General features: G+C 42.6%; 2 protein-coding genes across 6 annotated transcripts in view; one reads left to right on the forward strand and one right to left on the reverse strand.

Moving 5' to 3' along the window:
* Positions 1-13,486, reverse strand: part of si:dkey-32e6.3 (uncharacterized) — a 29,126-nt gene extending 15,640 nt beyond the window's left edge. For 2 of the 3 annotated variants that reach the window (XR_010966062.1, XM_067998580.1), the window contains exons 1-2: positions 13,390-13,486; positions 11,145-11,557 (exon numbers count right to left, since the gene is read on the reverse strand). Coding sequence is in view for 2 of the 3 variants with exons in the window: in XM_067998580.1 (XP_067854681.1) it covers positions 11,145-11,370 (226 nt within the window). In the remaining variant the exon portion in view is untranslated. The remainder of the gene's footprint in view (positions 1-11,144; positions 11,558-13,389) is intronic. The other variant, XM_067998579.1, reaches the window with a different exon arrangement.
* Positions 13,487-14,164: 678 nt separating this feature from the next.
* surf6 (surfeit 6) lies at positions 14,165-25,223 on the forward strand. 3 transcript variants are annotated; one of them, XM_067998581.1, is made up of 5 exons: positions 14,165-14,261; positions 14,402-14,549; positions 22,129-22,299; positions 22,655-22,740; positions 23,825-25,223. In XM_067998581.1, exons 2-5 carry the CDS (start codon positions 14,450-14,452, stop codon positions 24,512-24,514), a joined length of 1,047 nt encoding a protein of 348 aa, XP_067854682.1. In that variant the 5' UTR covers positions 14,165-14,261; positions 14,402-14,449; the 3' UTR covers positions 24,515-25,223. The 3 variants fall into 3 exon arrangements, with proteins under 3 accessions (XP_067854682.1, XP_067854683.1, XP_067854684.1); XM_067998582.1 differs by lacking the exon at positions 14,402-14,549 and having other exon boundaries at positions 14,172-14,261; XM_067998583.1 differs by lacking the exon at positions 14,402-14,549 and having other exon boundaries at positions 14,185-14,261; positions 22,136-22,299.
* Positions 25,224-26,019: the final 796 nt, after the last annotated feature.

Raw genomic sequence — 26,019 nt, forward strand, 5'->3', positions numbered from 1 at the left:
CCTTTAAATCGTTTTCTGTCACTTAACACCAAATCGTATGCTCCATCGGGAGAAAAAGGCTGTTCTAAAAGATATTGCACATTTTCACCTTTTTTCTGCTCAATTATATTGTCCTAATTTACAATTTTAAAGTTTCTTGTGAGTTTACACTGAGCCTTAATTTCTCTATCAACTGCAGAAAACCCTTCCATGTTAGCCAGCCACGCATACATGCCTTGGGTGCCTTGTGCTTGATCAATCTCTCCTTAAAGGAGTTTCACCTTCAAAAATAAAAGTGTTAATGGGCATATATGAATGATGGTCACTTGGGTAAAGTACTAGATGATAACTGGTGCCCATAAAAACATAGCCCAGCAAAGATTGATGGTCTTCAGGTTTAATGTTTAAACTGCTAGTCCAGTACTAATAACAGATTCAATTCAAATGATTTATCAGTTCTGTCAGCAAAAGGGAGCTGAATCAACATCAGTTAATATTACTACTCTAGGCTGGAAAGTTATTTTACATGATAAAAATAACTTCTTACCATTCTCACAAGGTGTCATTAGCACTCACTGTTTACAAACAAAATTATTTTTAAAGCAACAGAAATGACAGGCTGTCAAAATTGATCCTAATTCTTTTTAGCTGGTTGATATATAAAAGGGGTACAAAATAGTGATGCTCCCTCTTTAAGCAAATTCTGTGAAAGCAAAAAGGAAATGGCCCCAATGGCTGTCCTCCTTCACTGTAACAGAGATGAACAACATAACACAAAGAAATCATCACAGGAGACTAGTAGATCAAAATAAGTAGATTGTGGATCCTCTTACTGATTAAGGTATGGGTACCTGACAGGAAATTGTTGCACACACAAAAGGCTGTTAGGAAAAATGGAAGCACATGGAATTGGAGGCAACCTTTTGACATGGGGAGACAGGGAGTCGGGATAATGGTTATGTACTCCAATTGGCAGGATGTGACTAGTGGTGTCTCCCAGGGGCCCTCAGCTTTTCACTATATTATAAATGACTTAGATGAAGGAATAGAGAGTCGTATATCCAAGTGTGCTGACGACACTAAGTTAGGTGGCACAGTAAGTAGTGTAGATGGATGCAGAAAGTTGCAAAGGAACATTGATAGATTAACTGATTCTGGCAGATGGAGTTCAACATGGGGAAGTGCGAGGTCATCCACTTTGGACTTAAGAAAGATAGATCAGAGTATTTTCTAAATGGTGAAAAGCTAGGAGCAGAGGGATTTATTGGTCCATGTACAGAAATCACTGAAAACTAGTGGACAGGTACAAAATTGATTATAAAGACTAATTGAATGTTAGCCTTCATCTCAAGGCAGCTGGAATACAAAGGGGTGGAAATTATATTACAGCTGTATAAATCTCTGGTTAGACCCCATCTGAAGTACTAAGTTCAGATCTGGGCACTGCACCTTAGGAAGGATATATTGGTCTTGGAGGCAGTTCAGCGCAGATTCACCAGTATGATACCAGGTCTAAAAGGGCTAAATTATGAGGAAAGGTTGCATCGACCAGGCTGGTATTCCCTCAAGTATAGAAGATTAAGGGGTGATATAATTGAGGTGTTTAAGATGATTGAAGGATTTGATAGGGTAGATAGAAAGAAACTATTTCCACTGGTGGGGGAGTCCAGAACAAGGAGGCATAACCTTAAAATTAAAGCTAGGCTGTTTAGAGGTGATGTCAGGAAGCACTTCTTCACACAAAGAATAGTTGAAATCTGGAAAACTCTCCCTCAAAAAGCTGTTAAGGCTAGGTCAATTGAAAATTCCAAAACTAAGATTGACAGATTCTTGTTAGGCAAGGGTATTGAGGGATATGGAACCAAGGCGGATAAATGGAGTAAAGATACAGATTAGCCATGATTTGATTTAATTGAATTGCCGAACAGGCTCGAGGAGCTGAATGGCCAACTCATGTTCCTATGAAACCTCCATACTGAATCCTGGTTGCCTAGATTGTTTCATTTACTGATAAAAAATGCAATTAGCCACATCTGGATTGTCAGTTAGTCATATGTGGCTAGTGGGTAATTGGACAACATGCACGCGCACGCATTCTGTTTTCTTTTTTAATTGGCTCACTACATTGCCTGAGCATTGAAAGTGATGAGTCTATCAGCCCCTTTGTGAATCTCCCTCTGCCAATTCAATCCCATTCATTGCAAAGTTATGATGCAATTTCAATACTGTACATTTAAATTTTATTTGCATTTTTCTGCCCAATTCATAGTCCAACCAAATCATTCTATAAATCTTTTGCTGCATCCTCTGTCTCTACTGCTCTTTCCCTATTTTAATGCAGTCAGCAAATTTGACAAGCTTATATTTGGTTTTGTATATCCATGTCATTAATGTAGATTACAAACAGGGGTCAAAGCATTGACCCCTCCAAGACTCCAAGCAGCACCTCCCCTTATTCTGACATTACACCTCTTTCAACAACTCTTATAGCAAAGTTTCTATATCCAGAGAGCAAGAGAAACTTTTTCCACAGAGGATGGTGTGGCTGTGAAGTGCACTAGCAGAGTTTGTGACTGCAGCAGAGTCACAAACTCTGTCAACCATGAATAGTTAGATAGGTAGTTGAAGAAAAGGGGAATAAAGGGATATGGGAACAGAGCGGGCACAAGGGATTTGGACTACTGCTCACGTGGAGGATTAACACCAACATGGGCTAGTTGAGCTGAATCGCCTGCTTCCGTGTTGTCCATGTTCTACCCTGGATTCATGTGCAGTTTAGTTTAATTGGAAATCTTTCATGCAGATTTTTAGCAAAGACTATCTCTGAAAATCCAAACAAACTGTACCATAGATAGATTTATTATCTATTTTACCTGTAATGGCCTCAACTTGTATTTGCATAGTGCCTTTAACATAGAAAAACATCCCAAGGCTCTTCACAGGAGCTTTAGCAAACAAAATTTGATAACGAGCCACATAAGGAGATATTAGGACAGGTGACCAAAAGCTTGGTCAAAAGGTAGGTTTTAAGGAGCATCTTATAGGAGAGAGAGGTAGAGGCAGAGAAGTTTAGGGAGGGAAATCCAGAGCATGGGGCCTAGGCAGTTGAAGGCACAGCCCCGAGTGGTAGAGCGATTAAAATCGGGGATGCGCAAGAGGCAAGAATTGGAGGAGCACAGAGATCTCAGAGGGTTGTAGGAGGTTACAGAGATAGGGAGGGGCGAGGCCATGGAAGGATGTGAAAACAAGGATGAGAATTTTAAAATCGAGGCATTCCTGGATCGGGAGCCAATGTAGGTCAGCGAGCACAGGGGTGATGGGTGAACAGGTCTTGGTGCGAGTTAGGATACGGGCAGCAGAGTTTTGGATGAGCTTAAGTTTATGGAGGATGGAAGATGGGGGGCTGGTCAGGAGAGCATTGTAATAGTCAAGCCTAGAGGTAACAAAGGCATGGATGAGGGTTTCAGCAGCAGATGAGCTGAGGCAGGGCGGAGACGAGTGATGTTACAGAGGTGGAAGTAGGCGGTCTTGGTGATGGAGCGGATTGTCAGTCAAATTTATGCTGGCTTTTTTTCTACTAAGTTATTACTATAGTTCTCCTTCAGCCTGGCCTCTCGAACAGGATTCCTTTATGACAATACTCAGTGCACTGTAAAGTTATTCCTCAGGCCCCTTCAGAACCTTAAAATGTGCACCTTCTGGCCTCGAGGATGTTAATCTTAAGTCACTTTAACTTATCAAATATCTCTCCTTCACAGGCTTCAAAATCTTCTAGGATACTGGCTATACTACAAAAATGAGCAAGTTAGTACTATCCCCTTTGGTGAATAAGTTCTAGAAAATATTTATAAAAGCAAAATACTGCGGATGCTGGAAATCTGAAATAAAAACTGAAAATCCTGAAAATACTCAGCAGGTCAGGCAGCATCTGTGGAGAAGAAGAGTTAACATTTCAGAACGAAGGTCATCGACCTGAAATGTTAACCATGTTTCTCTCTCCACAGATGCTGCCTGACCTAGAAAATATTTACTTCAATTTCAGCTCCACTTTTATCTTTTAGAATTGTAACTTCCTGCCTAACTACTCTTTCACTGTGATGGCACTTAAAAATCAGTAGTATTAGTGATTTGCCCAAAGCCTTGCTCTGATTGGATGGAGGAAATGGTATTTCTTTTAGCTGTTTATTGCAGCAACACAGTGTTTTTCAGCATCACCTCTGGAAGAAGAAAAACAGGCATTATTGTCATTTTTTTTAAAAAAAAGGTTACAGCATCTCTTCTAGGGGAAGAATAGCAGGTATTACCCATTGATTTCAATGGACTGGGGGGGCATGAGAGCATTATCAACTCAAGGATTTTAATAAAATTATATTTATAGATTATGCTATATAAATGCAAATTGTTATTATGTTTAACATCTTTCAGTATTCACATCTCTTGGTTCCTTTTTATCATCTTAAATTGTTTTTTTGTTAAGCGCACTGGAACATTTTACTACGTTAAAGGCGCTATATAAATGCGAGTTGTTGTTTTCAACAAATTCCTATACACCACTCAGTGTTTGCTCTTTCCTCTTTGTCGTTTGCATAGTTGTTTTTCTTTCTTATTCCCGTTTTAATTGCTTTCATCCATCATGGAACTTTTTGTTTAGCTTGTGCAATGCATGATGAATGACCCCCGCTTTATTAATGAGTATTTAGTTTATCTCGCTGTGTTTTAGAATATTCTGGTTTAGCAGTACATTGTACTAATGTTGAGGTTTTGGGCCGTTAAGGCTGGAACAGGGTGCTCTAGCCTGTGTACAGCAGAGTAACTATTCTCTCCTCCCTCAGCAATGGCAGAGCTACCATTATCTGGTTCCAAGAGAAGGCCAGGATGACACAATCTATTATGTATTTGTACATTACCAGAGATTGCAGCTCATTTTTCATTATTTGAAGGGACTGCTCCTTGAGTTTTGGTTGCACTTTTCCCTCAACCGTGTGTGTATCCTTGGTCTCCCGGTACACAGAGCGAGCTGGTCAAAGGATATGTTCCTGGGCCTGGAAAAAAGGCACCATATACTGGTCCAGAATAAGTAGGATCACCGTGTCGCCACATGCCTGCCCATGTTTAGAGTATTGGTACGTGCTTGAGTTACCATAAAATACAAAGCTTTCTGCGACCAATGGGCATCACAGTGGGTCAATTGGATAATCCACCCAAATTGGAGAATTTTGAAATAAACCTGGAATTACGTCATTTTTAACAGGGATAGCAACCCAATATTTTATTAGCGTCACTTTTACCGACGGATCTAAATTAGGGTTTCTAGGAGGTTAGCTCCAGGTGTTAGGCAGTGGAATTATGCCATTGGCTCAAAGAGAATGAGGGAGGAATATGCTGATCCCTCCCTTGCAGGGACAGAGCAGGGGAGGGGACAGGGTTTAAGAAACCCCTTGCTTGGGTTTTCAGGCAGTGAAATCTAGTGATCATTCTTACAGAAGCAAGTCTGTGAGACAGCTTTTCCCCTTTCCCTGAAGTATGCAGCGAGTGTGCAACTATTTTTGTCTGTAATTGAACTGTAGGGTAGGGAAGGAAATAACTATGTGGTTATTGTAAATAAATTATGTTTATTTCTTTGATGAAAATCCACTCGGACTGTGTTAATTGTGTTCCACTCTCTACATTCAGAACCTTGGTTCTGGAGCTGGCCCCAACATTGGCCCTAGCAAGTAGGCCTTGCTTTCCTTACATTTGGATATATTTTTGTTGGGTATATAGTTTTATCCAACATTACGGTTTAAAAGTATTCTATTTTCCCCTCCTGAGAAATCTTTCAACACTATTTCTCAGTTAATTTCTTTTGCTTTTTCCCTCAGTCCTTTGAGGTTTATCTTTTTAAAGTCATTATTATTGGGCACTCAGCACCAGAAAAAATGTAAAAATCTATTGTGGGTCACCAGTCCTCAATAAATTCACTACTTCTTATATTATTGGTTGCTGGGATTAGATCAAAATTATCCCTAGTGAGAGTCACTATACACTGAGGCTGAATTCTTGAATGACGAATTTGTGAGTGAATCACAGACACCTACAAGTCTACAGAGAAGTCAACATAACCATAACATTTTTTCTTTAGCCTTGGGGGAGTGCGCTGGTATCTGCTGACAGAGCCATGAAACACCAGGACAAAGAAACCTAAATGCTCTCCAACCTCCTCTTTAATTTTGAGAAGCACATGTATCGCACGTACCCAGCATTTGTAATTTAATATGCTGTAATATCTTTCCCACCTACTTGAGAATGTGATGATGGGTGCTCTCAAAAATCCTTCGCCAAAGCAAAATTGGTATTGATAGATTTTCCTTCCACTTCAGAAGATGGAATGTTACCTATCAGACTCAGCAGAACTAGTGTAACTTGCTCAAGGAATGTAGCTGTATTTAGTTCTAATGGGGGTGTCAACATTTTGGTATTTTTGATTATTTTAACCCAAGAGGAATTTTGCAGAATTGATATTACAATTAAATTAAATTCAACTCTGCAGAGGTTAAATCCACAAGATGTAGTGTCTGGGGAAGCGGATTGGACTCAGCACATACGGAATAAGGCCCAGTTGATTCATCTATCCAGGATAATCTTTTTTACCTACAACTTCAGTTTGAGACAATGAGATTCATTAACGCATCCCAGGGAGGAAATTAGGTGATATGCTGGTATGGCTTCATTCACGTGAGCGCAACAGAGAATGCTGCTAGGGAAGCTCACACCTAGCAGGGCAGTAAGTGGTTTGATTGGCAGCTCAACTGGCCAAATCCGAGGCATGGAGCACTGAGAGAGTGTCATAGGTCAAGCTTTTGGCTTCCTGTCGAATGAAGAAAGGACACACAGAGACCATGGGGTAAATTTTAACCCAGAAGAACGGGTGGGTTGGGGCGAGTGGGCAATGAAAATTCTCTGATTTCAGAGCGGGACCACAACCTGTCAGGTTCGACCTAGACGCACCTAGGTGCAGGCGCGCTTCTGACACCCGGAAGTCCCGCCAGCACGATATTTAAAGGGCCAACTGAGGTACTTAAAGTACTTAAATATTTAACATTTTTCTGGCTGACCTACACAAGCCATTTTAACTACTTCTGAATGTGTTTTTGCAGCAGGGCACTCAGTTCTCTCAGACAAACCTTTGGTTGGGAATTCTGTATTTAGACCGGAGATTTCTTTGTTCATTCTCATAATTCTTGTGTTCAGACATATTTACCTACATTTTGGACCCCCTCAAACTGACATCGGGATTAGGGGAGGGGGCGCAATGGATTTATTCTACGGTACATCTGAGGAGAAGGCATATCACCATCTGCGGCAGGCAAGATGTGCAGTTTTGGGAGCTGCAAGTCCACAAGACAGTTGCGCCACAAGGGCCTGCAGAAGAGCTGAGAGGGGACCAACGGAGGGGCTGACTTTGCAGGAGGCACTACCCACGTTGAGAGGGTCTGCAGACAGAGGCTGAGCTTCCTGGATCGCTGAGGAGCAGTGCCTACAATGGCTCAGATTGAGTCGGCAGGTGGTCGCAGACATCGGCACGCTTCTTTATGCAGAGCTGCTGCTCCGGCTGGGCGCGCATTGCCTGTCACATTAAAGAAACTACTGCCCTTAATTTCTTTGCCTCCGGATCCTTCCAGGGTGCCACCAGTGACATCACCAGGATCTCTTAGTCGTCACGTAAGTGTATACGACAGGTCACAGATGGCTTGTTTGCCAGGGCATCCGACTACCTCAACTTCCCATGCAATGGCATCAGCCAGACTGGGAGGGCAGTGGGTTTCCATTCTCTGGCTGGCTTTCCATGGGTGCAGGACGAAATTGATTGCACACACGTAGCAATCCGAGGACCTGTACATGAGCCAGGACTGTTCATCAACCGAAAGGGATATCATTCCATCAACGCGCAGCTGGTTTGCGACCACCAGAGGAGGTTTCTGCAGGTGTGCGCCAAATTCCATGGCAGCTCTCACGATACCTTCATTTTGCGCAAGTCCAACATCCCAGCCCTCTTCCACACACAAGGCAGACTTAAGGGCTGGCTGCTTAGAGATAAGGGATACGTCCTGCAGATGTGGCTGACACCTCTGAGAAACCCCACCAATGAGGAAGCAGTACAACGACAGTCACATCACCACCGGATCTGTCATTGAACAAGCCATTGGAATGGTCAAGATGCACTTCAGGTGCCTGGATCAATCTGGGGGCGCCCTTCAGTATTCACTGGCGAGGGTGTGTAGAATAATTGTGTGTTGCGTCCTGCAAAACATCACTCAACAGAGAGGGTTACAGGTGGATGACCTCCCATGCGCTCGTGAAGCATTCGCATCTGCCAACAACATTGAAGAGGAGGAGGAGGAGGGCGACGATGGGCAACCCATCAGCAGCACACCTGGCTGCTCGTGATGCAAGGGAGTCACTCATATCTGATAGGTTCTCATAAGGAGATCTGCAAACTGAAGATAGTGAAGTACTCAGACCGCCTGGAACGACCACCATCAGCCCACCCGACTGCACCCCCATTAGGGTTTGCACAAAACAGTCCTACAACCACACATACACCCATTGTAAACGCGCTCAATATGCGGCATGTCTTGCCGTACATGATGAGGCACATGCAAGGGTGCTTTCACAAAAGGGACTCAAGAATGGACAAGACGCGGCAGTGGTGGTGACAAGTATGACAATTAATGTGAATGTAACAAAAATCAAAGAGAAATTAAAAACATGACACTTTATCAGACACCCTTGTGCATACCCTTGGTGATCACAAAACCTTCGCCTTCCTCTTCCTACTACTTCTATGGGGTGCATCCCCTGTGGCTTCAGCAGAGATAGTGGCAGGTTGCTCAGATCTCTGCCCTGACTGCTGAGATGCTCTCGGCCTATGCTCTCTGGGTTTTGGAGCCTGTGAGGCCCCCACCAAAGACTGTTCCAACTGTACCTATGCAGGGGCAGACTCGGCCATCGGGAGAGGAGGCAGCATTGAGGGTACTAGTTGAAGGAGGGGCAATGGGTGAGACGTGAGAGTGCTTTGAGTGGAGTCCCCACTTCCATGTCCCCTTTTGCTATCATTCCTCTCCGGGGCCATGGCCACATTACTCCTACCACTCTGCTTGTCAACAGCTTGGAAGACATCTGTGATGTCTTGTAAGGCCACTGCTAAAGTATCTGTATGCCTGTTTAAGGCGGCAGAATATTGGGCACCCTGAGTCCGCATGGCAGTTGTCAGGGCCCAAATTGACTCATTTGTGAGCCGTGCTTGAAGCGCAATGGAAGCTGCCATTCTCTCCATCGCAGACAGTCCCAGGCTTACCTGCGCCACCATTCCACTAATGCTGGAGGTGGATTCCTCCAGCCTCTCCACTATTGTGGAGTGTGCATGGCACGTCTTCCAGTACGTCGCAATGGTGCCTCTCTACCTTGACCATTCTCCTTCTCAAGGATGGCCCCTGGAGATCAGCTTCTGCGTCCAGCTGAGCACAGCTTGGAGAGGAGTGCGCCCACCGACGCGGACTCTCCACAGCTGCCCCTGCCACCAGCGTCTGCTCATGCTCACTTGTGAGTAGTGAATCACCAGGTGACAACTCAACTAACTGTGTAATAGGACCCACCGAGGTGCGAGTATCTGCGCTGATGCATGGCTCGCTATGATGTGATGGTGCATCCTCAGAGGCATAGAGCTCCTCTGAGGAATCGCCCTCGTCCAGATTGTGTGGTCCTTCAACAATCCTTGAAGGCCCTGGAAGAGAACATATGGCAATATTAAGAATCATTGCGATAATGTTGCAATGAGCATACTGAGCTGTGCAACAGGTCAATCATTGATAACATCAATTCATGTGTGTGAGGGATGTCAAAGTCCTGTCACCAGACATTTGCGGGGTGCCAGTCTCGATAACTCCGACAGCCAGGCTGAGGTCCTCTGTCAGGGCCACTATTTGTGGTGGCCTCCCTCCAGTCCGACTCCTCTGCCTTGCACTTTGCGCTCTCTTCTACAAGCGGAGAGAGTACAGGAATGGGGCGAGTGGGAGTGGTGGGTGCACAAATGGGGAGGTAAAGAAGTGCACAGAAAGTGAAGGTGAGTTGATACTAAGCCTTAAGTGGGTGAGAGGAATGATGTGATAGATTAGGCTTGGCAGAGCAGAGTGAGAGAGGGGATAACGAGTACCACAGAATGTAGGTAAATCAGTAACTGTACTCACTTTTCCTGATCTGGTTAGGTCATTGAAGCGCTTCCTGCAATGCACCCAAGTCCTTGAGACAGTGGTCCTGCCAGTCACCTCCTCTGCCACCTCGAGCCAGGCCTTCTTGGTGGCAGAGGCAGGACACTTCCTCCTGCCAGCTGGGTACAATGTTTCCCTCCTGCTCCTCACACCGGCTAATAGCAACTCCAGCGAGGAGTCACTGAACCGGGGTGCTGGCCTCATCCTTTGCTGTTCCATATCTTCAGATTTCTCCTTTCTCCCTCAAAATCCATGATTGCAATGGGCCTTTAAATAACCCAGCTCCCCCAGGTGTCATTTGGGTGCGCAGTAATGACACACGAAAAAAATTTCTGGGTTTCCCGGTTAATTCCCGCTGTTATGTTAAAATCTACCCCAATATGTGAGATCTGGTAAGAAAATCAGACACAGGGAGTGAAGGGTCCTTTCTTAAGCTTAGTGTTGATCAGTTTCAGAGAAATCATTGGTCAGATAAGTTGTATTGAGCCTGCTAATAGGGACAGTGTGACATATTTTGTCATTATCTATGTTACGAAGAGTGTGACGAAATTACATAGAATTTTACAGCACAGAAATAGGCTATTTGGCCCAACAGGTCTATGCTGGTGTTTATGCTCCACATGAGCCTCCTCCCTCCTTACTTCATTTTGCCCTATCCTGAGTCATGCTATCCATAAGACTAGATATTTGGCAATAAAGGTAAACTCCCAAATATAGGCGATGCAGAGTCCACTTATGGGAGAAACCCAACAGCATATTTAGCACAAACCAAAAATTTGTAACAGGGAACTACTATTTTACCTCCAGCTCGCTTTTAAGGACTCCATTATTTATGACTGAAGGTATCTAGCTATCAAAATATTATTTATTTTGTCTCTCCAGATTATTTTGTTGCTGCTATGAGCTTGTGATTCTTACCTTCCTGGTTGATCCGGCCCCAGGTAACAGTGGTTAGAAAGGAACTGAGAGCACTCCTGGGTCCTTGTTTAGTAACAGTGTCAGACAGTAGGACTGTGTTATTTAAATCCAAGTGCACAATCAGTTTTGACCTTTTGCAGTTTAAAGGTGTAGGAATATTGGTGATCATTTGGTTTGAATCAGATTCCACATGCTCTATGCCTCGATCTGCTGGAAACAATGCCATTTGTGATTTTAGTATTAGATGTTGTAGAAGTCAATTATTTTATCGTAAGTGCATAATTCTTCATAGTCATAGCCACTATTTAATTTCTCTTGGTTTCTGGCCATAGGGGATTTCTTCATCAAATTCCTGGTTCGAGCATTGACCCAGAGATGTAGATTATGGAATGGGCTGGGCGGGCCTCAAAGACCTATGGGAAAAAAGATTAAAATTCAGTAATTATCAGCATGTGTTCAGTTAGATTCTTGGTGTGTTTTTAATTTGAATATAAATATAGAATAAAACTAATGGGTAGCAGTGAAAATTAGGAGATACACAATGGGAAATGAAAACTATTGTCAATACATTAAGGTGAACGGTGCAATTTCAAAAGATGCACAGAAGAACCAAAGTAAGATTACAGTAGATACACTAGGGTGGAAGATAATTGAAAATGGTCCATTAGTTCTTGACTGAATTGTGAAGGTTTTCCCCAGTGAAATAAGCTTCATACTCCACTGTTTCCCAATGTGTATACATTTAATGTACCTGGGGATAATTTTTCTTTAATATAAAGTAATGGGGACTATTATTTATGGAGCACACTTATTATACTGGGTTCTATCGTGTCCTGCTCCGCCATGATTGGCTGATATATTTAACATTCCCTTACTTCTGTTAATGGCTCCACAGAACTACAAAAAAAGTGTTGTGAAATAAGAGGACTGTTCCCATACAAAAAGAACAATTTTTGCACTTCCAACTGAGCACACCAGGTCTACTAACACCAAGTGCTAAAAGGTGGCAGATTTGTGAGATTAAAAAAGTGTATTTATATAGACCATATTGAGATATCTCACACATCCTGCTGACCTAAATCCAAACAGCTCAAGCACAGTTTGGCAAAAGCCAAGCCAATGTGTGTACAGATTAATGCAGGAGTTTAACCTATAACCACTCAACTTATCAGCACATAGCATTATAAAAATAATTCCAAAAATAGGTAGCATAAATCTAATTATTTTTGGCCCTTACGACACCATCCAAAGCCACAGGATCAGCTTTTGTATGTATGCCGATGTCATACAGCTCTGTCTCTCCAGCAGCTTTCTTGACCGCTCCCTCTCCGCTATCAGACTGCTTGTCTGAAGTCCGGTCTTGGATGCACCATTGCTTCCTCCAGTTAAACAATGGGAAGACCAAAGCCATCAGCTTCAGCTCCTGCCACAAAATCCATACCTTCACCACTGACCCCACTCCCTGCCTGGCTACTGTCTCAGGCCGAATCAAACTGTTTGCAACCTCAGAGTCCTGTTTGACTTTGGGCTGAGCTTTTGATCCCCAAATCCTCTCCATCACAAAGACTGCCTACTACCATCTCTGTAACATCAGCCACCTTCCACGAAAACCCTCATTTATGTCACCTCCAGACTCAATTACTCCACTGGCCAAGTTCCCATCCTCCACCCTCCAAAACCAAAAGTCTGCTCCTATATTCTATACCACATCAAGTCAAACACAACACACCTAATACTGAGCCCTCCCTGCACTTCCAAACCCATAGAAATGCTACTTGTGACACCCACCAGGGCTTACACTCACAATTTCCTCCCTATACCCCTCCACCACTCTCTTCGCCTTTAAGGCCCAATTTAAACCCATCTCTTCGACCAAGCTTTTGGTCACCCATCCCAATATCTCCTTCTTTAGCTGTGTTTAACCCCATAACTTCTGTGAAGCACCGTGGGGCGTTTTTCTATGTTAAAGGCGCTGTATAAAGTTGCTGTTGTTGTGTTGCAGGACTCTAGCCAAGTTGCTAACTTGGATTCAGGATTAGTCTCCCGAGTTTCACTGGGGGTGGAGGAGAAGCTTATTCGGGTTTCTGGTGATGGAAAAGCACCGACTCTCCTCACCCAGCTACAGCTGCTGAGCCTGGCCGGCGGATTACGGTCACTGTCGGGCACAAGGCTGTGAGTGACACGGGCCTCCTGATGATAATTAACTGATATAATGTTTATTTTTTTAAAAAAAGTAATGATATACCTGTGCTCAGTGCGCCATTTCTGGAACACAAATACGCGACGCCTCCTCACACGTGACAGCGGCCACAACCAACCGGCTTTCTCCCGTGGAATTGTGGGATACAGGAGGACCTTCGAATGGACCTGTCCAGCCTCACTTAAGGAGAGAGACACTGATTTTGGTTTAAAGATGTGACTGATAAAAGAAACACAACTCCATATATGTTTGAATGGGCTTAAAATATATCTCATTCTATTTAGTTGTAAATAGAACTTGCATCTAAATGTTGCCAGCACACCACAAAATGAACAGATTTGTTTAAATGGATTATATCTCACTTCTTCAATCATAAGTCTCTCAAACATTCAACTGAGCTTTGCTATCTGGGCTTTTTAATATTTTTTTTGCTGGAAAAATTGGCTCATTTTGTACGGTTTAACGATGTTCCCCTATATCATCACGCACACTAAAAATTTGTATTGAACTGAGGTTATATAGTGTATCAACACTAGGTGTGCACTGTACCATTCAGCAGAGCAACAAAAAAAGTGCGAATTTTGTCCCTAACGTGTGAAATTTGTGTCTGCGCTGGTCATCAGAGGCACAGTGGGCACCAGGCTTGGAAGTGAGTGAAAGTGCAGGAAATGCGAAAAGAATTGATATTACAGATATAGTTTTACAAAACGAGACACAGCACTGCTTTACTAACTGGGGTATCTCTTATACAGCCTTCCAGCTGCCCATCCTGCAATGCCTCACAGTGCTGCTTACAGAATGCTCGGGGGTACGTGGTGACGCAATCATAACGCGCCAAAAGCGTGGCAGCGTAATGATGACATGAATGGGAGCCGCACGTCGCAGCGTGGACTGTGCTGCTGCTTCAATCTTCTCAGGTATGGAATCAAAGTCTCCTGAAACAGACTGGGCTACTCACTTAAAAGACTTGAGCTATTCCAACGTTTCATTTTCGACCAATCCTGTTTTAGCTATGCGGTGATTAATCCTTTCCCCCCCCCCCCCCTCCCATTTGTAGATAGACCGTTCACTGGGATCATATTCGGTTCTGCCGGATTGAATCAAAATGGCTGATTCAAGCCTTGCTGCAAAAGACAAGTATTTACAGCGTTTGGGAAGCAAAGTATATGCATCCCAGAACCAGGAGCCACGTAAACAAAAGTTTGGTAAGAATTTGTGACAAAATGTTATCTCAGTAATAAATAAGCCATGTGGCTCCTTGAGCCTGCTCCGCCATTCAATAAGATCATGGCTGATCTTCTACCTCAACTGCATTTTCCTGCCCTATCCCCATATCCCTTGATTCCCTTAGTGTCCAAAAATTTATTGATCTCAGTCTTGAATATACTCAATGGCTGAGCATCCACAGCCCTCTGGGGTCAAGAATTCCACAGATTCACAACTCTGAGTGAAGAAATTTTTTCCTCATCTCAGTCTTAAATGGCCGACCCCTTGTCTTGAGATTTTGTCCCCTAGTTCTAAACTCTCCAGCCAGGGGAAACAGCCTCTCAGCATCTACCCTGTCAAGTCCTCTAAGAATGTTATACATTTCAATGAGATCATCTCACACACTTCTAAACTCCAGAGAATATAGGCCCATTCTATTCAATCTCTCCTCATGGGACAACCCTCTCATCCCAGGAATCAATCTAGTGAACCTTCCTTAGGCAAATGTAAAGAATCTTACAACACCAGGTTATAGTCCAACAAATTTATTTGAAAATCACAAGCTTTCGGAGGCTTTCTCCTTCGTCAGGTGAATGTGGAAATGAAATCCTTGAACGTTTCGCATTTATATTCAGAGAACAATACCTGGTGATTACAGATAATCTTTCCAACTGCCTGTTGTCAAGGCAATCAAAGTGTTCAGACAGAGAGGTGTTACCTACAGGACCACCGAATATACAAACGGCCAGAACACAAAACAGAGAGAGAGAGGGAGACCAAAACTACATGGTACTCCAGGTGTGGTCTCACCAGAGCTCTATATAATTTCTGCAAGACCTCCTTACTCTTATACTCCAACCTCCTTGCAACAAAGGCTAAGATACCATTTGCCTTCCTAATTGCTTGCTGTACCTGCAAGTTAACTTCCTGTGATTCATGTACAAGGACACCCAAATCCCTCTGACTACCAACATTTCTTAGTCTCTCACCTTTTAAAAAATATTCTGCTTTTCTATTCTTCCTACCAAACTGGATAATTTCACATTTCCCCACATTATACTCCACCTTCTCGCCCACTCACTTAACCTGTCTATATCCCTTTGCGTCCTCCACTCAGCTTACTTTTCCACCTAGCTTTGTATCATCAGCAAACTTGTATACATTACACTCATCTAAGTCATTGATATAGATTGTAAACAGCTGAGGCCCAAGTACTGATCCTTGTGGCACCCCACTAGTTGCAACCTACCATCCTGAAAATGACTCATTTATTCTTACTCTCTGTTATCTGTCAGTTAACCAATCCTCAATCCGTGCTAAAATATTACCCCCAATCCCATGAGCCCTTATCTTATGTAACAACAACTTGTGTGGCACCTTATCAAATGCCTTTTGCAAATCCAAATATACTACGTCCACTGGTTCCCTCTTATCTACCCTGCTAGTTACAACCTCAAAAAATTCTAATAGATTTGTCAAACTCAATTTCCCTTTCATAAAACCGTGTTGACTCTACCTAATCATATTATGGTTTTCTAAGTGTCCTGTTACTACGTTCTTAATAATAGATTCTAGCATTTTCCCTGCTACTAATGTCAGGCTATATGGCCTGTAATTCCCTGTTTTCTCTCTCCCTCCTTTCTTGAATAGTAGGGTTACATTTGCTATCTTCCAATCCATGGGAACCATTCCAGAATCTAGGGAATTCTGGAAGATCAAAACCAATGCATCCACTGTCTCTGCAGCCCCCTCTTTTTAAAATAATGAAGGACAAAACCTGCTCAGAAGCACTGTTTGAAAATTAGGCATTTAAAAATAAATTAATATTGTGGAAACCTAGGTTAAACCAAATTGATTTCTGCACTCTCCCTTTGTAACCTCCTACAACCCTCCGAGAGCCCTGGCCTGTTGTGCATCCCTAACTTCCTTTGCCACACCATTGGTGGCCGTGCTTTCAGCCTTCTAGGCCCTATGCTTTGGAATTTGCTCCCTAAACTGCCTTTAAGACCCTCCTTAAAAACTACCTCTTCAACCAAGCTTTTAGACAGCTGTCCTAATATCTCCGTCTTTGGCTTGGTGTCAATTTTTGTCCAATTACACTTCTGTGAAGCGCCTTGAGACATTTTACTATGTTAAAGATACCATATAAATGCAAAGTGTTCAGTTGCCTTTGCCTCACGCTATATAAATGTAAATCGTTGTCTTGTGTGGGCAGCTGTGAAGCCAGTTCCTGTTGCTTAGTCCTGCTGTACCATCTTCTGTGATGCCTTTAAGTTTCATTCTATTTGCATTTTAAATCTAAATGTGTTTTGGGAGCAGTTTGAACTATTTTCTTCTATTGAATCATATTTATTAGAAAATTAATAAAGCAGATTTGCAGCTTGATAGTTTAGGTAAGTGGGACTTAATGTAGGATAGGATACGGTCAGCAGAATTTTGTATGAGCTGAAGTTTACAGAGCATGGAAGATTAGTGGCTGGCCACGAAAGCATTGGAATCATAGAATCGTCATAGCACAGAAGGAGGCCATTCGGCCCATCGAGCCTGTGCCGGCTCTTTGCAAGAGCATTCCAGTTAGTCCTATTCCCCTGCTCTTTCCCTGTAGCCCTGCAGATTTTTTGTCTTCAAATATTTATCCAATTCCTTTTTGAAAGGCATGATTGAATTTGCATCCACAACCCTTTCTGGCAGCACATTCCAGATCATATCTCCTCACTGCGTAAAAAAAGTTTTTCCTCATGTCGTCTTTGGTTCTTTTTGCCAATCACCTTTACTCTGTGTCCTCTGGTTCTCGACCCTTCCACCAATGGGTACAGTTTCTATTTATTTACTTTATCTAAACCTGTCATGATTTTGAACACTTCTATCAAAACTCCTCTTAACCTTCTCTGCTCTAAGGAGAGCAACCCCAGCTTCTTCAGTCTATCCACATAACTGAAGTCCCTCGTCCCTGGATCCATTTTAGTAAATCTTTTCTGCACCCTCTCTTAAGGCCTTCACATCCTTCCTAAAGTGCGGTGCCCAGAATTGGACACAATACTCCAGTTGTGGCCGAGCCAGTGTTCTGTAAAGGTTCATCATAACTTCCTAACTTTTGTACTCTATATTTATAAAGCTCAGGATCCCGTATGCTTTTTTAATGGCTTTCTCAACCTGCTCTGCCATCTTCAACGACTTGTGCATATATACCCCCAGGTGTCTCTGTTTCTACAGCCCCTTTAGAATTGTACCCTTTAGTTGATATTGCCTCTCCTCATCCTTCCTGCCAAAATGTATCACTTCACACTTCTCTGCATTAAATTTCATCTGCCACGTGTCTGCCCATTCCACCAGCCGGTCCATGTCCTCTTGAAGTCCATTACTATCCTCCTCACTGTTTACTACTCTTCCAAGTTTTGTGTCATCTGCATATTTTGAAATTATGCCCTGTACACCCAAGTCCAAGTCATTAATATATATCAAAAAAGCAGCAATCCTTATACCGACCACTGTATACCTTCCTCCAGTCTGAAAAACAACCATTCACCACTACTCTCTCTTTCCTGTCACTTAGCCAATTTCATATCCGTGCTGCCATTGCGCTTTTTATTCCATGGGCTTCAATTTTGCTGACAGGCCTATTACGTGGCACTTTATCAAATGCATTTTGAAAGTCCATATACACATCAACTGCATTGCCCTCATCAACCCTCTGTTACCTCATCAAAAAACTCAAATCAAGTTAGTTAAACACGATTTGCCTTTAACACATCTGTGTTGGATTTTGTTTATTAATCCACACTTGACCAAGTGACTATTAATTTTGTCCCGGATTATCATTTCTAAAAGCTTTCCCACCACCGAGATTAAACTGACTGGCCTGTACTTGCCGGATTTATCCTTGCGCCCTTTTTTGAACAATGGTGTAACATTTGCAATTCTCCAGTCCTCTGGAACCCCCCCCCCCCCTGCCCCATATCTAAGGAGGATTGGAAGATTATGGCCAGCACCTCTGCAATTTCCACCCTTACTTCCCTCAGCAACTTAGGATGCATCCCATCCGGACCAGGTGACTTATCTACTTTAAGCATAGCCAGCCTTTCTAGTACCTCCTCTTTATCAATTCCCCCCCCCCCCCCATCCAGTATCTCAACTACCCCTTTTACTGTGACTTTGGCAGCATCTTCTTCCTTGGTAACGACAGATGCAAAGTACTCATATAGTACCTCAGCCATGCCCTCTGCCTCCATGCGTAGATCTCCTTTTTGGTCCCTAATCGGCCCCACCCCTCCCCTCCCCTCCCCTGACTACCCATTTACTATTTATATGCCTCTAGAAGATTTTTGGATTTCCTTTTATGTTAGCCACCAGTCTAGTCTCATACTCCCTCTTTGCTCCTCTTATTTCCTTTTTCACTTCTCCTCTGTACTTTCTATATTCTGCATGATTCTCACATGTATTATCAACCTGACATCTGTCATACGCCCCCTTTTTCTGCTTCATCTTACTCTCTATCTCTTTTGTCTTTCATGGAGCTCTGGCTTTGATTGCCCTACCTTTCCCCCTCATGGGAATGTACCTAGAGGTACCCAAACCATCTCCTCTCCAAAGGCCGCCCATTGTTCGATTACAGTTTTGCCTGCCAATCTTTGATTCCAATTTACCCAGGCCAGATCCGTTCTCAACCCATTGAAATTGGCCCTCCTCCAATTAAATATTTTTACTCTAGATTGCTCCTTGTCCTTTTCTATAACTAATCTAAACCTTATGATACTATGATCACTCTTCCCTAAAAGTTCCCCAACTGACACCTGCTCCACTTGACCCACTTCATTCCCCAGAACCAGATCTAGCAATGCCTCCTTCCTCATTGGGCCGGAAACATATTGATCAAGAAATTTCTTCTGAACACACTTCAAAAATTCCTCCCCCTCTTTGCCCTTTACACTATTACTATCCCAGTTTATATTAGGATATAAACAGAGGGCTTGTGAATTTAAAATAAAATTGCTGGACTATAACTTGGTGTTGTAAAATTGTTTACAATTATATTAGGATAGTTGAAGTCCCCCATTATCACTACTGTATAGTTCTTGCACCTCTCTAATTTCCCTGAAAATTTGCTCCTCTATCTCCTTCCCACTAGTTGGTGGCCTATATAATACACCCAGTAGTGTAATGGCTCCTCTATTGTTTCTTAACTCTAACCAAATAAATTCCATCCTTGACCTCTCAAGGACATCCTCTCTCTCCAGCACTGCAATATTCTCCTTAATCAATATTGCCAACCCCCCCGCTCCTTTTTTTCCTTCCCTATTTTTTTCTGAGCACCCTCTATCCAGTAATATTTAGTACCCAATCCTGCCCTTTTTTGAGCCAGGTCTCCGTTATTGCCACTACATCATATTCCCAGGTGACTATTTGCACTTGCAGCTCACCAGTCTTATTTACCACACTTTGCTTGTTTACACACATGCACTGTAAACCTATTTTCGGCCTTCTTGCATTGTGGAGTCAGAAGGTGACAAAGGCACGGATGAAAGTTTCAGCAGTAGATGGGCTGAAGCAAAGGCGGAGGTAGAAGTAGGCGTTTTTTGTGATGGTGGGGGGGTATGGGGTCGGAATCTCAACTCGGGATTGAATAGGACACTGAGGTTGCGAACAGATTATTACAACCTGAGACAGTGGCCAAAGAAGGGGATGGAATCATTGGAAAGGGTACAGAGTTGCGGAGGGAACCAAAGACACTGGTTACGGTCTTCCCAGTGTTTAGCTGGAGTAAATTGGGGCTCACCCAATACTGGATGTCGGACAAGCAGTTTGACAAAACAGAGGCAGTGGAGAGAGTTGGTGCAGAGGTACAGCTAGGTTTTGTCAGCGTTAATGTAGAAACTGACCCCACGATCCAACCTTGGTGGATGCCGTTGAGGGGCAGCATGTAGATGAGGAAGGGACCAAGAAAACATCTTTGAGGAACTTCAGAGGTAACTGCAGGGGTGGGAAGAGAAACCATTGCGAGGGATGCTCTGGCTATAATTTGATAGGTAAGAGTGGAACCAAGTGAGGGCAGTCCCACTGAGCTGGACAGTGGAGGGGAGGTGTTTGAGGAGGATGGCGTGGCTGATCCTGTCAAAAGGCTGCAGAGAGGTCAAGGAGAGAAAATGTCACAGTGGATATAATTTATGACTTTGGGGCTGTGTTAGTGCTGCTGCAGGGACGGAAACCTAATTGGATAAATTCAAACATGGAGTTGCAGGAAAGATGGGCACGGATTTGAGAGGAGACAACACACTCGAGCTTTGGAGAGGAAAGGGAGGTTGGGGATGTGGCAGTAGTGTACAAGAACAGAGGCGTTCCTGAAGGAAGAGAAGGTGCCAGAGGAGGAGATGGAGAGACCAAGATTGGGGTTTTAGTAATCAGGACAGTTTGGGTGGGGCAGATGATGGAAAGTATAGCCAAGAGGGGAGGCTTCATTAAGAAGCAAGGTGCTGCCACCTGTGAGCCAAGTTTCAGTCAAAGCTATGATGTCAATGCAATCATCCACAGTAAGGTCTTGGATGGCAAGGGCCTTGTCCATGAGTGAATGGACATTCTGGAGGGAATCATGGAGAGGGGCGGTGATTGTTGATGTGCTCCAGAGTCCAAAGAGGCAGTGGTGGCTGGAGTAAGTGGGATGGGCCCTTTGGAGAATGCAGAGAGAGGTGCAGAGGGTAGCTGTGGGCTTATCCAAAGGGATTCAAGCCTGCTACTGCAGCATGAGAGTAGGAAGGCAGTGGTGTAGTGTTGGATTGAGGGGGGCAAGTACCTGAGAGGGGAGAAGTGAAACATGGTATGTCTAGGTGACAGGAAGGGGAAGAGTTAAGAGAGAAGGGTTTGGGGGGTGAGATAGAAGCAATGGGATTGGATCAGGAACGACAGCAAAATATAAATATACAAAGATGGAATTAAGGTTGCATAGATATGGCAGAGATTAGGAGGAACATGGGTGGATACAGTATGAGAGTCCAAAGTTGACGTGTGAGGTACAGTGCTGGGATGAAGTTGGCTTGTAGACGAGGTGGAGTCACCTTGTAGCATTGATGAACCATTGTCCAGGTTTGGAGACAGTTGTGGAAAGCGAATGAATCTAGGAGCTGTTTGAGGGACAGAGTATCAGTGGGTGCATTGCTGGAGGTTATCCATTGGAAACAGGGTTGAGGAGGAGTGGAGTTTTTGGATTACCTTTGTATTTAGTGCTGAAATACATACCGAAATGCATTACATTGATAAAATTTGTTCATTTTGGAACTCTAAAATGAAAACTTGAGTGCTGGAAACATAAAGCTGGAAAGAGAAAATATAGATTAACATTTTGAGTTGAGACCTAGATGTAGGATCTCGCCCTGAAACATCAATCTGTTTCTTCTCCTTTCAGACACTGATGGATGTGCTGTTTATTTAAGTATAAATATTGTGGAAAAAGTTAACGTAACTGGGGACTGCAGTAATGCTCAGATGATGCTGTTAATAATTAAATGTTGCTATTCAATGAAACTCGATTCCTGTTTAAGTTGTGTTTGACCCAAAGAAAGGTTATGATTTTTTTTTTTGTTCTTTGAGCTTCTAGAAGGGGGGGCTCAGAAGACGCAGCCCAACCTAAGAAGAAGAAGAAGAGGAAAAGACAAAAGCAACCTCCCAAGGAGCTGAAAGATTTTCAGGCAGTGAATGGGGATCAGCCTAAAACTGCTCAAGATGGAATGAAAGAGAACAAAATCCAGCAAAGTCCCAGAGGTGCGAGAACCACATTTTATGATGAATAATATTTCCCTATTCTCCTGGGTAGTGAAATGTATTTTGTTTCATAAAATGAGGTACTTTGATCAAGCACTCTTGCACCTTTGCATACACTTCCTCTCATTTCCTTCCTCTCTCTGCTCCCCGCCCACTCATTCTTTCAGCATCGCATTGAAAACTTTCCAGTGAAATTACATTACAAAAAACACTCTCAAAATGATTGCTATGTTTTGTAAAAGTCTTTTGAAAGTAATGTATTGTTTAAAGCTCCATCCTTGACATAGCTATTGTAAGTTAAAGGCACAGATGTAACTGCCGATTGTCAATCATAACTTCCAATTTGCTTTCTTAGTCAGTAAAGTGGACACAGGCTCATTTTCAACGGTAAATATTCTGCGTCAGAGACTACACGAGAAAATTGAAGAAAGCCGTGGGCAGGTATGATATTTTGAAATGCCTTCAATTTAACTATTGCTTTATACAAGAAAAAGAGGAATGAAAACTGCTATTTAGATATAATGGGGGTGGGGTGGGGGAATAGTCACTGAGGAGGACTGCGACAAAATACGGGACTGTGACAAAATACAAGAAGACATCAATTAACTTGCAAAATGGATGTGTAATTGGCAAATGAATTTTAATATAGATAAGTGTGAGGTGGTACATTTTTGTAGCAAGAATAAGGAGGCCACATACTCCTTGGAAAATAAGAGTCTAAATGGGGTAGAGAAGATGACGGATCTGGTGGAGATTTAGATACACAAATCACTAAAAGTAGCGACACAGGTTAATAAGGCCATAAAAAAACAAACAAAGCACTCTGGTTCATTTCTAGAGGGGTAGAATTGAAAAGCAGAGAGGTTGTATTAAACATGTACAGAACCTTGGTTAGACCACACTTAGAGTACTGTGCACAGTTCTGGTCTCCATATTATGAAAAGGATACAGAGGCACTGGAGGAGGTGCAAAAAGATTTACCAGGATGATACCCTCTATCAGGAAAGATTGAAAGGGCTGGGGCTCTTTTCTCTAGAAAAGAGACCAACTGGTGACCTGATAGAGGTCTTTAAGATTATGAAAGGGTTTGATACGATAGACGTAGAGAAAACGTATCCACTTATGGGAGAGACCAGAACTAGGGGCCATAAATATAAGATAGTCAGTAATAAATTCAATACGGAGTTCAGGAGAAACTTCTTTACCCAGAGAATGGTTTAGAATGTGGAACTCGCTACCACAAGGAGTAGTTGAGGCGACTTGCATAGATGCATTTGAGAGGAAGCTGGATAAACACAAGAGGGAGAAAGGATTAAAAGGATATGTTGATGGGGATAGATGAAGAAGAGTGGGGGGAGGTTCGTGTGGAGCGTAAACCCTGGCATGGACCTGTTGGACCGAATGGCCTGTTTCTGTGCTGTGCATTCTGGGTAACTAAGTTGTTTATATAATTTGCCAGATTTTCACTTGCTGCCTTTTCACTACTCAAATCATTAATTATGCTGTTTCTTGCACTTATCAACAGGGCAACCAAAAAGGCTTGCTGCCTGAAGAATTAGCGAAGAAACGCCTGCGCAGAAAGCAGGAGAGGGAAAGGAAAAAACGAAAACGGAAAGAGTTGCAAATGAAGAAAGAACAGGAGAAGACTGTTCAGGAAGAGAGCATTGCAGCAAAGACTCAAGACGGAGAGAAAAAAGACATGGTTGAGAAAACGGAAGAGCAAATAATTTTCAATAAAGTGGACATGTCATCTGAAGTAGTTAAAGACAAAAAACTCAAGCAAAAAGAGAAAAGGCAGAACGTTAAAGGTGGTATCACACCTTTGACTGGCAAAAACTATAAACAACTCTTGTCTAGGTTAGAAGCCCAAAAGAATAAGATCGAAGAATTGAAGAGTAAGGATGAAAATAAAGCAAAGGAAGTCGAAGCAAAGATGAAGTGGACCAATGTTTTATACAAAGCTGAAGGCCTAAAAATCAAAGACAACGAAGAAATGCTGAAAGCTTCATTAAAGAGGAAGGAAAAGCGCAAGGCCCAGCGGCAAAAGAGTTGGGGAAAGCGAACGGAACATGTTGTCGAAAAGATGCAACTTCGTCAAAATAAGAGGCTAGCAAATATAAAGAAAAAGAAAAATGCCAAGATAGAACAAAAGAAGGACAAGGCAAGAAAGAAGGGACGTATTCTACCCGAAGATTTGAAAAAAGCAAAACTTTAGTGGGGTGGAGGGGAAGAAAATTGAATTTTCATGTGCCCAAAAAATAGGCACTACATTCTGCTCAATCCCACGATGTATCCAATTTTGTGTAAAACCTTGATGTACAATGAATGGTGTGTTGCTTGTATTAGTGGTTCTCTTAACTGTACTATTATATGTTGAACAAAGGACCCGGTGCTCTTAATTTCTGAACACCTTTTCTATTAATGTTAAGTAATTACAGCACTTTAAAAATGGTAGCTCCTTTGGCTCAGCAAGTTTATAGTCACGCAGTGATGTTTTGGGCAGGAGAAGACCATTGGTCCATCCAGCAGAATCCAGCTCTGGTCAAATGCACTGGCAGCACTTGCTGTTAAAGCTCACACATAAATAATGGCCACTTTGGTGGGTAACCGGCATCCATAGAACCGTACTCCAACAAAGAGTCAACACATTGAGGGCGCGGAGCGGGGAGGAGCAGATTAAAAATATTGTCTACTCTGTCTTGAATGAGGAGCTCATTTTCTTCCAGTTTGTTCATAAAATAGTAATTTAACTCCTGGTCACTTTGGAAGGTGCAGTTGATTATAAACACACCAGACCTTTTTAAAAAAAAAAGTGGCTCCTAAAATGGCATACTGTGAATGTTTTCTGCATTTAAACTTGCTGTGCTCTGTAACCTATAACAATGATGCATTGCTAACATCAAAATAAAATAAAAAGTTTGTAATATTGTTACTAATTTGGCTTTTAATAGTTTCTAATTCAGCAGGTAATTCCCACATTCAAATGGTATCAAGGATTTGGAATTTTCTCATTAGTGTTTTTTCAGATTAGAAGTTTTGAAAAAGAATTAATCCCCATTTACTCCCAAAAGCAAACCTCCCCCCTGTGTGCACTGGGGCATACAGAGCAAAACCAATTAACAACTTGATAGATTGAGATTAACAGGTGCAGAGAATCAGCCTTCCAATTGCAGGGTTGTAACAGTGTTTTAACCGAAGATTGCACTTTTTAAACATCAAAGCACAGGTAAATATAATACAACCACACACTCATCTTCTCAGCTGATGAACAGAGGACAACTCTGAATGGATTATTTTCAGCTGTCATCCCTAATAATATCCCTGCTTCTAACACCTTACCTTTTATAGTTCGGTTTCTCTTGCCTGCAGCTGTCATATTCAATTGCTGGTCTTACCAGACTTATCCAAGACAGACATTATGTACCATTTTTCAGCCTGTAAGCTTCTGTATCTAAATTTCTTAAGGAAATTCATGACAAAAAAGGCAGGTCGTCTTTAAAATTTTGGGTTTAAAATCCATTGAAATTGATTGGACCTGAATTGGAAGTGAATTGGTGAATGCTAAATTCTATTTATTCATTAGTTAACTGTACAGGTGACTTGTTTCTGCAAGTACCGATGGGCTGGTTTAACTGATAAACTAGCGATTGTGTGAAAGTACTGGTGGCTGGATGTGATTTGGGTTGATTGACTTGTGAAGGTGTTATTTGTATTTGAATT

Source organism: Heptranchias perlo, chromosome 17, assembly GCF_035084215.1.
Source record: "Heptranchias perlo isolate sHepPer1 chromosome 17, sHepPer1.hap1, whole genome shotgun sequence".
NCBI classification, from domain to species: Eukaryota; Metazoa; Chordata; class Chondrichthyes; order Hexanchiformes; family Hexanchidae; genus Heptranchias; species Heptranchias perlo.

What these genes read in the sequence shown, in the direction of transcription:
- surf6 (XM_067998581.1), top strand. Translation starts at nt 14,450, where the DNA reads ATGGCTGATTCAAGCCTTGCTGCAAAAGACAAGTATTTACAGCGTTTG. An exon ending in AATCCAGCAAAGTCCCAGAG is followed by an intron (nt 22,300 to 22,654) that starts GTGCGAGAACCA and finishes TTGCTTTCTTAG; the next exon opens with TCAGTAAAGTGGACACAGGC. An exon ending in TTGAAGAAAGCCGTGGGCAG is followed by an intron (nt 22,741 to 23,824) that starts GTATGATATTTT and finishes ACTTATCAACAG; the next exon opens with GGCAACCAAAAAGGCTTGCT.